At 39.7% G+C, this 14,862-nt stretch overlaps 1 protein-coding gene across 1 annotated transcript in view; it reads left to right on the top strand.

The window, feature by feature from the left end:
• The first annotated feature begins 1,022 nt into the window (after positions 1-1,022).
• Positions 1,023-14,862, top strand: part of rab11fip5 (RAB11 family interacting protein 5 (class I)) — an 18,420-nt gene continuing 4,580 nt past the window's right edge. Inside the window, exons 1-5 of the mRNA XM_015393051.1 lie at positions 1,023-1,886; positions 4,551-5,080; positions 8,517-9,111; positions 9,664-12,060; positions 13,255-13,390. Coding sequence (XP_015248537.1) covers positions 1,507-1,886; positions 4,551-5,080; positions 8,517-9,111; positions 9,664-12,060; positions 13,255-13,390 — 4,038 coding nt within the window. The 5' untranslated portion in view covers positions 1,023-1,506. The remainder of the gene's footprint in view (positions 1,887-4,550; positions 5,081-8,516; positions 9,112-9,663; positions 12,061-13,254; positions 13,391-14,862) is intronic.

Raw genomic sequence — 14,862 nt, 5'->3', positions numbered from 1 at the left:
GAATAGAATAAAGCGCGTCTTTGTAAAGTGGAGTATTGTTGCCTCATTTTATTTATATCACACTCAAAACACTGCCCCTGAAACAAGATTAGAACACAGCTCCTCCATCTGGATGTTTTCAGTAGGTGACTGATGTTTTTCAGGCTGAGTTGCAGAAATCCACCAGGTGGCCCTACAGTTCCATGAAGACCCAGACTTAAAAACAAAACCAAACATTGTCTTCACCTGTAGGAACAGATGATTGCAGAGGAGAAAGCATGCAACAGACGTATAAAGGTCTGCAGCTCAGGAAGCTGCATGTTCTCAGGACGTATAAATCTGCTGTGTGTCTTCACTCCTACGTCTCCAGTCCAGCCTGTTGTCCAGGTGAACACAGAGGTATTTAACTGTAAGAACATGGAATTAAAGCTACTATGTGTGTATTTAGAAATGCACTATGAATCCATCCATTTGTCGTCTAAACCTACTTGTCCTTATCAGGTTCACAAGGGGGCTGGTGCCCCCACTCTGCAGTCCATCACAGGAAAACACATAAGCCCACAGAGCAAACACCAGGACAGACACACTGCAATTATTGATTTTTAGACAATCAACTTTAAAGTTTTTCCCTCTAATACAGATGGTGGCAGCAGTAAAACTCTCAAGTGGGATATTCAAAATATGTTATTGTTTGGTGGTTAATTATACACATCAATATACTAACATAAAAGATGATAAATACAGAATTCATGCTCTTTTCAGAACTAGATTTTGTGTTACATGGGGTAAAGAGAAAATTATGTGTTTCGGCCCCACTTCAGATTAAGTGTGTCTGAAAATGGATGGATGGATACGGGTGTTTACATATATGCGTCTATTTCTTATTAAAGGCTGTAGGAAGTAGAGTTTGTTTTTATTTAGAAAATATGGATGATTTACTCATTAATTTTCCTATTGGAACAGTGCAGATTGACCCTGAGGTTTTGGTGCCTATCCATTCCCGGCCACCACTCAGTGTACATTGGTTATTGCCTGGCCACCCTTATAAAGATTTTCTGGCTACGCCTCTGAGTTATCATAAAGGACAAATGTGTTTTGCACCTAAACCAGGGTTGAGGGCTTAAAGCAGCTCTCCTTTTTCTCGGTGGAGCAGCAGCAGTTTTGCTTGGCTGTTTCTCTTTAATTCTGCGGCATCTCTCTCCTCTCTATGCGGGAGGAGGAGGAGGAGGAGGAGAAGGAGGGCAGTGAACGGACAATGAGCAGATTTTGGACTCTAATGAACCTACAGATGATGCGGCATGAATGAGACCAGATGATTTCTGCTCCACTATATCTGCATTGATTGATTTTGCTTAAGATGAAGAGACTGATCCTGGAAACAAAGGATTAGAGGAATTTAGGAGGTTTCCTCTGCAGTGTTTTTTTTTTTCCTTTGGTAGCGCAGTACAGTAAAAAAGGAGTATGACCTCAGGAGCTGCTGATCAGTGACAGAAAGTGCGTTGGTTGCGTGAGGAGCAGAGGTTCAAGATGATGTCCCTGATAGATCTGGATGATGATCAGCGGTGGGTGCCCACTCATGTAAATATCACGGTGCTCCGCGCCAGGGGGCTGCGGACCAAGGGCAAGCACGGCAGCCGCTACCTCTACACCATCATCCAGGTGGGGAAGGAGAAGTACACCACCGGGCTGGTGGAGAAGGCGGAGATGCCGGTGTGGGAGGAGGAGTGCTGCTTCGAGCTGCTGCCGGGGATCCTGGAGGAGGGCGGCCGGAGCGCCTATCCTCCTGGGAGCGGAGATCTGGTCCTCACCGTCATGCACCGGGTCCTGATCGGGCTGGACGTGTTCCTGGGTCAGGCCATCATTCCTCTGGATAAGATATTCCAGGACGGAGTGTGTCCCAGAGATGAGTATGTTTCAGTCACTGCTGGAGTATTTTTAGAGTTGATGGTGATCTGTCATGTGCATCCCATGAACTGACCGGTTATCCTCACTGAGCCAGTTCAGATGGGAAATATAACTGCAGCCCAAGCTGCAAAAGCAACACCAAAACCTGACCTATGGACTGATGAAGCACAGCTTCCCATAATGCACCGCACATAAACAAGATGAATTGCAGTTTTCCCTGTTGCACAAGTCTCATCATGGCCATAAAATCCATTTGGATGCAAAAAAAAAAAACAAAAAACCCCAAAAACAGTAAATAAAATCCCCTCCATTCATGTATAATTTCAGAGAATGAGAAGAAAAGAAGGCTTTGTGATGGCTTCATATAAAAAGGGTAATCAGTTTGCATGTGGCAGCTAAGATTGAAACACATAAGATTTTGTTAGGCTGTGGTTTTAAATAGAGCACAAGAATTTGGAAGAAATATACAGGGACAAGGTTTAAAAAGCTGATTATGTGAGAGTCGGGCGTAGGCCTGAAACAATTAATCAGATTAACCATTATTAATTGATTATTGAAACAATCATCAACTTATTTAGTAATAGATTAACCGTTAACTGGAGTATAGAGACAGTAAAACATGCATTTACCTGACACAATGAGCAGCAATTATACCAAAATTGTAAAAAAAAAAAAAAAAAAAAAAAACTGTAAACATTTTGTATTACAGATTAAAAAAAAAACAAAAAAACGTTTTTGTCTGTCAATATGCTCTATCCATGAATCCTCAAGTGGAAAAGTTTTAGTTTCACTGGTTTAATGTCGTTAAAAAGTCTTTTTTATGGAATCTTTTGCTATCTGATTATTAACGATAAATTGACAAAATAATCAATAAATTAATCGATTTGCAAAATATTGTTAGTTGCAGCCCTACAGGGGTGGTTTTAGACTGGATGTTCTTCATTAAATGCCCATTAAACCATGTGACTGAAGTGCAGCTCAGAAAAAGATAAAAAAAAAATAATGAAATAGTTCTCAAAAAAGGAAAAGAAAAGCAAAAATGAGCACTGTCTACTGACAGAGAATGGAAGAAGATCTGGATAGCTTCTACAGCACCATAACACATACATTTGCTTTAGTCTCAACCATTAATCTGAGTTTGCTTAGCGCCCTGCTTTAAGATGAACATCACAGCTTTTGCAGCCTCCAACAACTTGATTCTATGTTTAATTATGACTTTCAACCATATTAACCGAGCATGATGCTGCCACCACCATGTTTTACTTTGGGATAATGTTTAGGGATAGTTTCGTCCTCTGTGACATTACCACCCTCCTCCATATGTGTTAAAAGTCAACACGGTGTCAAACTGCAAAGGAGACTTTCTTGCTATTTTATTTCAACGATATATTTTCTCTCACTTCCTTATCTTCTTTTAGTGTTTTGAGGGTATGTTTTGACACTCTTAAAATATTTTTAGGATCCAAAAGTGAAGAAAAACGAACATTTATCAAGAGTGTTTACAGTTGTTCCATAAGGTTGTAGTTAACGAAAAAAGAACAGTGCTCTGTGAAATGATGAGAACTTTTAATATGGTTTCATATCTTGCCTTCCTAGTTCTCCACCATTGCTCTGTCTTTTGCTTCCATTTTATTAGCAGGTATCACAGTTAAGGAGTTAAGGAAGGGTAATCATCTAATATATTATACTTTTATTGTAAAAAAATAAATAAATAAATAATCAAACAGATTTGTTGCTTAACGATTACTTTTACAAGGCACTGTAAAATAAAGGAAATGCTCTTTATATTTCAGTGCATTTTAGCAAAGGGTAAAAAAAACAAAGTTGTTTCTGGAAAGTCAACAACAAAAGCTAACAGACAATAACTTGCTGTGGATATAGTAAATATCTTTCTTACTGGAATTCTGTTTTAGATGACTTCGTAATCATCATTCTTTAGTAAATGCTTTTGCAGAGTATTTAATGTGGCTGACTCACCAGCTCTATTAGGAAACCATTAATGGTCGTCTCCCCTCCATACACGTGCATTTAGTAATTACATTTTTGGCTTACAAGTCTAGAAAAACTACGAGGCGATGGCAAGTATGCACTTTAAATGCGATAAGCTTACATGAAAGTTACTTTTTGACAAAGTCAAGATAAACAATATCTATATATGGTTATATTAGCGTGTTAGTGATAGTGGATTACCATTGTTTTTAAATTAACAACAGGTGACCTAACTGCATTCTGTAATGTTAAAGTAGCAGAACAGAGTAAAGCAGTAACATCTGGTTTCCATTCAGACTCTTCCTCACTCTCAGCTCACTGAATTCCTGCTGTTTTTCCTGACTCTGTAGCATTTCTGAGGTCCACCCGGACAACCTAAGAGGGAGGAACAGTGCAGGCATTGCATTCATTGGATGACCCAGTTTATCTGTTGATATTTATTTTTTCAGCTGACTTGGTTATTGTTGGAGGCTTTTTGAGATATTTGTGTTGGGATTAGCTGCTCTGAGTATTTTAAATAGGTTTCCTTTAAGGATTGCTGAGCTGTATATGTTTTATAATAATATGAAAGTTATTTCCAAGAGATAATCCTATAATTCCTTTTATTGCATATGTCCTAATTTAACTTTTAAATAAAGATTTATTGGATTTGATATCATTCTTATTTTTGCCTGCAGATGGTTCAAGCTGAACTCCAAGGCCGGAAGAAAAGAGAAGGAACGCGGCGAACTTCAGGTGACTGTCCAATTCACCCGCAACAACATGACAGCCAGCATGTTTGACCTCACCATGAAGGACAAGCCTCGCTCTGCGTTCGGCAAGCTCAAGGACCGCGTCACGGGGAGGAAGAGGGGTGATGTGGAGTCTTCCTCTGCCATTGTGCCTGGTCGTTATGCTGCGCTGTCTGGATCCCAGGGACAGCCGTTCGGAGAGGAGGGAGGAGGTGTGGTGGAGCCACGAGAAGGGGAGGCATCAGAGGAGAAGAGGAGCAAGATGAAAGATTTCTTTAAGGGAAGGCTGCGAAAGTCGTCTGACACCCGATCCTGCTCATCTCTGGCCTCAGAGAGCAGCATGTCTTCCATAGCCAGTGATAACCTTGGCCCTCCACCCAGCCTGGATCTGCTGTCAGACCCCCCCAGCTCCCCCATTTACACAAGCAAAGTTAGAGCTGATGCTCTCTATGGGGAAACAGACTTAGCAAAGAAAGGTAGGCTATGAAATCATTATCTGTATTATTCCTTTAAGGTTGTAGCTGCAAGTTTTTAATTCAAAAATAGAACATTTCCGAATATATATATATATATATATATATATATATATATATATATATATATATATATATATATATATATATATATATATATAAATCAAACCTAAATATAAAACATTTTACTGACATAAGGCCTCAGTCAAAAGTTCTTCATTAAGGGCATCTGGTTGCTACAGAGAACTCAACAGTGACCCCTTTTTTAAGAATTAAATACATTCCTTACTAGTTTTTTTGTGAAAACATCTGTTATTTTGGACTACCCGTCTTGATTCCATGCTTAAGGCAAAGAAACTATACCCAACAAGGCTCCACTTCTGTTAAAGCTACACAACTGTAGTCTGATAATGCTGCTATAATCTTTAATAATGCTCTTATTATTTCATAATATGAAAAAGTCAGTCTAAAGGATGTCTTATCAACCTTTGCATTTAGCAGGGTTTATTATAGCCAATAAAATATATTTTATTAATCTTTTTCCAAAAGAAAATGATTTAGACTTGAGAAACTGGTCTAAGAACAAGACAGGAATTGATGCAGATTCATTGGCACAATGCAAGTAAAGGTCTACTGTCTGCACATTCTCATTCGTGAGGGGTGAATTCTGCAAAGCCAATCTCTAGGATTTCCTTGGGATCAAAACTTTTAACCAATCTGTCTGCATAATTCCAGAGCACCATAATGGGGCAGGTCACCTCCATTATTACAATCAATGCATGAAGTACACGGCAAAAGTCTGCTCCAAAATCAAAGTTGATCCTAAAAGAATTTGAATGAATTCATTAAATTTGCTAACCTTTGGTTTAGATATCACAGCCACCAATATTAGAATTAGAGTTAGCCCTTAAGGGAAGGGATTAAATAAGGTTTAAGTATTAAGTCCATAGACCTCAGAACATTATTGGCGAAAATATAGACGATCAAGTAAACACATAACGGTAATTAAAAATCTCTTCAAGCAGAAGTTAGTGTTAAATTATATCTAAAAAAACAGAAATTATTGTACAAATTAAAACTTTAAGCTAAAAGAAATCAACAGGGGGAGTGACCCTCTGGAATCCAGAGGTCTGAGTTCAAGCCCCACTCCCAAGGACTGCCACTCTGGGTTCCTAAGCAACCACACTGCTCCCCGGGTGCCACAAAATGACAGCCCACTGCTTTCCAAGGGGATGGGTTAAATGCAGAGGTGAGTTTCTTCAATGTGAGATCAATAAAGCTAAATTATTATTATAACACATGGGTATGCCAAAAAATGTCTTTAGCTGAATTAAAACAAAGCTGAAGTAGTAGATTTTGGACCAAAGGAATACCTATGTATGTTGCACCATCTGCTTTGCCAACAGAAGACTGTCAAGGTTTTAGTTGTAAGGAACATATCTGAAGGTATCCAGGGCATGGTCAAACTTGAAAGGTTCAGTTTAGACAACTGGACGTGAAGTTTTCTAGAAGACGTTTCACATTCTCATTCAAGAGGTTTCTTCAGTTCTAACTAGTGGTGGGGAGCACTGAGATTAATATACGTAGGTGAAACGAAGAGCAGGGGGAACCAAAGGTGTCTCTGATCCCTCCTACTGGACTGGCCAAGGAGGTCACGTGGGGGCTTATTGATTGTTTGGGGGTTCTGATGGGTCGTTAGCTCCCTCGCAAATCATGGGAATGGAGCGGAGTGTCGCGCAATTCCCGCTTCCCTCTCAGGAGGATGTTCGCTCATTCGCTCCGCCATTCAAAGTTGCGCCAGGAGGCTCTGCTCAAAATCCGCTCCATGCTCACTCAAATTTTCTGAAATTTTTCTTTCATGTAATTATGCCAGGGCCCTGGGACACGCAGCTTTTAATTTAATTATGTGACCGATACATGTATATTGTCTTATTTAACTGGCTGTTAAATATCTGTTTCCCAGCTGTGAACGTAACACCTCACTCCATTCATGTTGCACCGCGTTACTTATCCATCCATCCATTATCTGACACACTTGTCCCAAGTGGTGTCGCGAGGGGTTCTGGTGCCTATCTCCAGCTGTCTACAGGCGAGAGACGGTGTACACCCTGGACAGATCGCCAGTCCATCGCAGGGGAACACAGAGACAAACAGGACAAACAACTGTTCACGCACACACTCACACCTAAGGAGAATTTAGCGAAGCTAATTAACCTAACAGTCATGTTTTTGGACTGTGGGAGGAAGCCAGAGTACCGGGAGATAACCCACGTATGATCAGGGAGAACATGCAAACTCCATGCAGAAAGACCTCGGGCCGGGAATTGAACCCAGAACCGCGTTTCATATTTAATCATTAATTTATTTTACTAGACTACATTAAAAAAGGCCCTTTCGCATTCCATTGCAAATGGGATAATGGCGTAAAATGCATGTATTGCGTTCCATTTTCAAAAACAGGCTCTTACCACAACTATCACTTTATGTAAGTCCAGTCTGTATTGTTATGTATAGTTAGTGTATGTTTTTATGATATTTTATCCCACTTTTTATCACACAATATGCAAAGTTGAAACATAGACTATAACAGACATATTTTTTAAGGATTAAAAACTGTTGGCCTGCAACTGTTTTCAATTCCAAAACATGTCTAAAAAAATCACACTTAAATCAAATAAATGTTATTTTACAAATTTTATAATCCAACAGTTTTAATTGGCGTTGTGAGCGCATTGGAGCGAACTCGAGCAGAGCGAAATCCTCGCTCCGGCCTTTGAAATGAAGACTGCCCTGTACTTTTTCCAGATTAACAAAGATGGCTTCCTTAACCCCTCTCTCAAACATCTGTCTTCCTTGACCAGGATATGGACGTCGTCCTCAAACAAGTGTCCTTTAGCCTTCAGGTGTAGGTTAACAGCTAAGTCCTGTCCTAAAGAGTTGGCCCTCCTTTGCTGAGCGTTGCTTGTTCGTAAGGTTGATACTTCCCGACTGGACTTATTTTACAGGTGGCATCCTTTTAAGGCGGTATGTTGGAAAATACTCAGCTCCTCAGAGCAACCTATTCTTCCACAAATGTTTGTAGGAGCAGTCTGCGTGTCTCAATTCTGGATACAACATATGTGATTAAGAGGCTTTAATTCATTGATTATAAGGGATAACTCAATACTTTTGGCATTGTCTGTAGAGCACACCTAAGGTTCTGGAAATACACCTGGAATTGACAAGGGAACATAGCTTAAAGTAGATGATAGGTCAAACCTATATACTGTGACTTTTCTCTCAACAGAAAAATATACCAGCAGGTAAACTACAAATGTAATTCACTTTTAGTTGCTATGACGTAGGGAACAAATTCTTTAAAAATGTTAAATCTTTCTAACTAGTCCACATTGAAAAGATTATTTGCTTTCAAAATAAATTTCTTATTTGTTTCTGACAGTGCTCACCAGCCAGCACACTACCAAGATTCTTACACACAAGCGAGCCTTCAGCGATGAAGCTAGTAAGATCACCACAGCTCTCCCTCGATCAAATGCTGCAGTGGAGTCCATTAAGGGTCAAACCATGACTCAATCCAAGTCATCTCTCTGTATAAATGGAAGCCATGTCTACGATTCAGAGCCTTCAACTCCAAAAACCTCTGGAGCCCTTCCGTCCAAACTGGTCCTGTTGGAGAAATACTCACCACTGTCTCGGTCTCTGCAGAATCTCACAAAAAAAGGAGAGGAGAAGAGTTCATTTGCAGAGGGACGACGGTGGTCTTTTGATAAGCTGAAGAAGGAGGAGAAGGAGGGAGAAAAAGAAGCATTTGGTGAAGAGGCTCGGACGGGAGGAAGCCCTGTTCATGGAGCAATACCAGTCATATCTTCAGCAAGTTGTTCACCTGAAAAAGGAAGGAAGCTGAGAAAGACATTGTTCTCTACAGGGAGGAGTGATTCTCTGCCATCTAAGTCAGACCTAAGCCAGACTGGGTCTTCATCAGAGGGAAGGCTCAGGGGCTGGTTTGGTTCCGGGGATTCCCAGAACAAGCCAAGGTGAGTCAGGATCATTAATAGTTCTCCTGTTACTTTCATTTAGTTTCCATTAGCTCCTACTCACTAATAATTATTGGGTGTCAGAGTCAAATGTTTGATCTGCCATATATGCATTTAAACAACGATTTGGTTATTTTTGGCCTTTAAAAAACCATGCAGGCTCATCACCAATATACGTGTTTTCCATACTTGGCCCCTCAGCATTGCCATTCTTTTTTCAGTGTGTGTTTTTATCTCCAAGCTGCATCATGTACACATGGTTTCTCACTCGGCATTTACCAACACAGTCCCTGAAAGTGTAGGTGTGGTTTAAGTTGCTGCTGTGCATCTTATTTCGTTCTTTGCTTTTTTATTTTGCAAATACGCTTTGCTTTTTCTCATTTATGTTTCCACAATTCTACTTCTGTTCAAAAGTCTTCAAACTGAGTTTATTTGAGACAGTTCATCCTACTTTATGAGCAAATATCCTGTTTTTATAAAATGACTTTCCCCATATGGTTTCCTGGCACATCATTAACCAAGAGGAATATTTTGCCCTATTTTCCTCCACAGGCTGGAAGTTTCTCCTAAGGTAGAAAGCCACTCAGATGTACCCCATTCCCACTCTCCTTCCTCCCCAGTTCCTCCTCCGTGCTCCGTTCCTTCTGCCTCTCCCTCTGGTCATATCTCACCTGACAATCACAGTTACATCAACCTCTTCACCCCTTCCTCCTCTCCTTCCTCAAACCCTCTCTCCCCTTCAAACCCTTTCCTGCCATGTATGCAGCGCAACCCTTTTTTTGAGGAGCTAGTAGCAGAGGAGTTAGATAAGTTGCCTTCTTTTGCTTCATGCTCCTCTTCCGGCTCACCCCCCTGTCATTACACCACCCTACAAGCAGATGTTGATTCTGAAATTGGCAGCAATAGTAGGGTTTCCATTAAACGGGAGCGGCCCCAGCCAGTTGCTAAGCAGAAATCACTACCCGCATTGCTACCCGGAGCGGTCTCGCCTTACTCTCCTATTCACTCTGCCCCTTGCTCTATCACTGAACATCCAGGAGAATGGGAGGAATCTTTTGATGCCTTTGCCTGTAGCAGACTCAAATCCCCTAAAGGTCAACTTCCGCCAGAACCACCAAGAACCAGTCCGACCCTATCTTGTAAACATAGCTTTTCACTAGTGGATAGCTCTGGCTTTAACTATGCACAAGAACTGCAAAGATGCAACGAAGAACCTCCACCTTTACCTCCAAGGAGGCTTATAAGAAGTTCAGTTAATGACATTTTCTCAGACGGCTGGTTGCACAGAGGCCAAGAGCTAGTAGTCCATAAAGAGGCCTATCTGCTCTCTCAGACCGGTGTGGCATCTTTGCAACATGGTAGAGAGGGTGAGTCCAAAAGAGAGACCCCTTCACCCAACCCAAGTTCAAGCAGTGGAAAATCAGAGGCTGTAGGTGTCCACACCCAGTCGTACACAAACAACAACTTTGGTCTCATGTCTGAGGAGAACCCCAAAAGGTTTAAATATGAACCTCTGGAAGACAAAGCTGACTGTTTGGGTGGGACGTTGTTTGAACAAGACTTGTATGGACGTGCAAGCAGGGGAAGTTATGGCCAACAAAGACTAAAAAGTCATAATTCATTAATAAATTCTGAGGAAAATACAGAATCTAAGATCACATCCATTAACTCGGGGTCTAAAGGACTTATTGAGAATGACAAATTCAGCGTATTATCTACTCTTCCCTCCAACTTACCAGATGTTTCTTACTGTTCAGCAGAGGAAGCAGACGAAGCTAACTCACCTGAATCAACATGCCTCAACAATAACATATCTTTCTCACTGACATTAGGAGATCTTAACATGAATGTGAATGATTCAGACTTTAATTTTATTGACTCAGAGGGATCTTCTCACTCAGACATAGCTGATAATTTCAAAAGCAATCTAAGGGAGAAATTTACACCGCAAGATTTACAGTTAAGAGACATGTTCACATTGAAGGACACCTACATACCTACTCTGAACTCTTCTTTTGAAATATCTTCATCTTCTAGAAAACTTTGCAAAGTAACACCAGTTTGCCAAGACAGCTGCCAAAACTGTCTTTGTGAAGTAGCAAATGTAACACCGTGTGGCCCCTGTGGGTCAAAGAGCCAAGAGAGTGTTACACTGGTTCAAACCAATAACTCTCTGGATGTTGAAACTGAAACACTTAGAGGTGAACAAATAAAGTATAATACGGGGAAAGACTGTGATGATAATGGGAACCCAGGAGACAGAGTGGACAAACCTAAGCAGACTGAGACATTTTCAGGTGTTGTTAGTGCACGAATCAGACCAAAAGGAGCTTCCAGACAGAACAGCAATGACAGCCCAAGCAGCCATAGCAAATATGGAGACAGAGAGTTTGTAGAGTTTCTATCCCTTGTCCAGAACATTTCCGAGGTCAGTGAAGGACCTTTGTCTTATCAACCAACTAAATCAGTGCTTGCTTCCTCACTAGCTCTAGAACAGCCTGATAATCCTAAACTGACTTCTATCACTGACCAAAACAGACACTTTTTCTTGAACAATATATCACATATGTCTTCACTGGAGAACACAGTATCCAATGTGGCAGAGACATCCTCTACAATCAGCTTTGAAGATCTCCATGCAAAAGTTGCACCAAACTGCAGAACTCCTTCCAAAACAAAGATTCTGAAATCTTTGCAAATACATGAACCCTGCTCTCCCTCCATCCCTTCTACGCTCCCCCTGTCAACTGACACCCTGATCTGTAGCCCCCTCATACAATCCACAAGCACAGGGCCCAGTGCTAAAGTCAGCACTTCGCTGGCTATGGCCACCTACACCTCCCCGGTGTCTACCACCTTCACCACTGACCAGCCCCTGAAAGATGCACGGCACTCACTTTTACCTGAGGAGACACAGCCTGCTGGCAGCCTGCCCCATCAGGAGAGCAGGTGAGACTCCCCACACTAGAATATTACATATTTTAAAGAATCAGACAACAAAACCTGAAAATTGGATGTTTCTTTAGTTTTTACAGTAAATTTTCTTTGCTGTGATGGTTTCTTTTATTTTGGTCACATCCATGTATTTCAGTTTTGCCCCTACATCCAATTTGATTGGATGGTAGCAGCTGCCCTGCTTCTGGTTTTGATTTGAGTGTATTCAATTCACCTCATGCTTTGGTCTCTTCTTGGCTTATTTGATTTTGTTGCTTTCTTAAGCATTGCATTGCATTAAGTTTGCCAGTCTTGCTGTTATGTATGCTACCTACTGGGAACAAAAAATAGAACCCATGTCTTTGAATATAAGCTATACTGTACAAGATGTTAGAAACTGATGCTGATTTATACTAATGAAAAAGAATCAGACAATTAGTCGTATTCTGTTAGATCTAAAATAAAAACATGGTTTAGAATGTGACACTTCAAAAAAGTGTTAGACCAAGATTACAATCACGCCTCAAAACATTTGTTTTCTGTTTTATTCTTTAATATCCAGTATGAATTACAGTAGTAGTGAATGTATGTCCTTAAATTCATAGTTGACTTTTTCAAATTGTTACCAATCTAGCATCCATGAAAGTAGGTATGAAGGTAATAAAACATGATTTTAGTGTGCTGTCTTTGATGTTTGTGCTGTCTGCTGAAAGTTTCACTTCTGCTAGTTCTTTATTAGTAGAAACTGCAAACATGTCTTGGCAGTTACTAAAAACAAAGCTTCCTTTTAAAATATTCTAAAAATAATCATGTGATATAAATTTCAAGCACATCTCGGGGTTAAAATGCTAACTTGAAATCTTTTTCCAGAAGAATCATCCACACTGAAGAATCTAGTGGCCTGATAGCTGTTATGTGCTCTCACTGATATAACAATTATCTGATGTTCGTGTAACAAACTGTTAAGGTCTGGTCAGCAGCCAACTTCAACTTACATTTTTATGTTTAAACTCCAAGATTTAGTTTACTAAAAAAGGTTTTGCTTTTGACCATATACATAGCGATGAAAAGATTCAACGTTGTGCCCCAACTTTGCATTCCAACCACTAATCCATTTCAAAACTATATACTGTATATATGACTTGACATTACTGCAAACTTGCAGTGTATTATTGTTGGAATGCTGGTCCTAACCTCTTTACTTTTCAGATCTCATCCAGTGAAACCATTGACATCCAGCCAGCCTGACAAGAAGGAGGGTCGCTCAGTTCTTGAGAAGCTTAAATCTACCATAAACCCAGGACGTTCCACCCTCCACGTCACGTCTGAGCCTGAGAAGAGTCAGGTACTGATAAAAAAAAGAGAGTATCAGATTTTAAGAGAATCTTAAAATCTTTCCGACTTTCGGGTAAGCAGTTGAGTTTACTTGAAACTCAACTGTGTACCTAAATGGCCTGTACTTATATAGCACTTTTTCAAGTCATGAGAGTTGACCATTTGACACTGCATTCACCCATTCCCACACACTGATGGTGGCAAGATCCACTGTAACAACATAGCTGCCCTGGGGCTCACTGACAGCAACGAGACTGCTGTACACAGGCACCTCTGGGGTCTCATTGGACCCATCTACTCAATGCAATCTTGAATACACTGACTAATGGCTGAGCTGGTGGGATATGGATGCAAAGAGGGTTTTCTGAAAAAACTGCAGAGGAACTCCCCATTTGTTTACTGAGATTTTGACTACCAATTAAGTCCTCATCTGTTTTGTTTTAATGTAGAATAACTAGGGCAAAAGCAAACCTACTGCTACTAATATGACCTAAATAGATTATTGGTACTATTTATCATAATTTACATAAGTAGATTACAATTTTTGATCACTTTTTTTTTTTATCTAACTTATATTTACCAAAACAAACTTATTGGGAAATATTTTTCATTATAAAAAAATGAACTAGCAAGACAACAGCTCTATAATTACAATGAACACAAGTGCACTAAAAAGAAAAAAAGCCAAAAGAGCAAAAAAAAAAAAAAGTTAGAAGTAATAAGACATATTTTGATGCAAGTAAAATGATTGCATTTCTATGTTTGCTGTGTTTTTTGTTTTGTTTTGTTTTAAATTGCCTTGATTCCCCTAAAATTACAAGTTCAGTTAGTTTTGAATCACTTTGGAGAATGTTTAGTCATATTGAAAATATCTAACAGTTCTTTTTACACTCTGGGAACAGATATATGATATAAAGCATTCGATAAAGGTCCATAGTGATTCTAGTTCTTTATCATATAAGTTGTTAGATAAAAATGAAATTGCCTGTGTTGTTCAGTTATGTGCATTTATGTTATTTAATACTTCATTAAATATGATTTGGACTGTTATTTCATGAACACATACCCAACTGAATCTGTATTAGGAAAACAGATGAGAGAATGATTTAATATCACATCACGGTAAAACCATTAACTCATTAACACACATATGGAATAAATTCAAATGATTAGAATTTATTAACAAAGGTAAATTCAGCTCCAGGTTAAACATACTCTATATCAGTTAAAACTCTTGCCTAAGCTAGTCAAACTTAACTAAATAGCTGCTTTGTATTAAAAAAAGGAAAAGATGATGATGGTTTTACCAATAAAAAATGCAATACAATCGCGTCTAGTACGGAAGAGGATTAGGGCCACTGAAAAAATAAAATGAAGTTAACCGATTTTTTTATTTTATTTCAGTATAATAAGGGGAAACGTCAGAGTTCTTACTTTTTTCTCAGAATTCTGACTTTTTGTCTTAGAATTCTGACTTTTTTC

The sequence above is a fragment of the Cyprinodon variegatus genome, unplaced genomic scaffold (assembly GCF_000732505.1).
Source record: "Cyprinodon variegatus isolate N-32 unplaced genomic scaffold, C_variegatus-1.0 Scaffold622, whole genome shotgun sequence".
In the NCBI taxonomy this organism is placed as follows: domain Eukaryota; kingdom Metazoa; phylum Chordata; class Actinopteri; order Cyprinodontiformes; family Cyprinodontidae; genus Cyprinodon; species Cyprinodon variegatus.
This window is presented reverse-complemented; position numbering and strand designations above follow the sequence as displayed.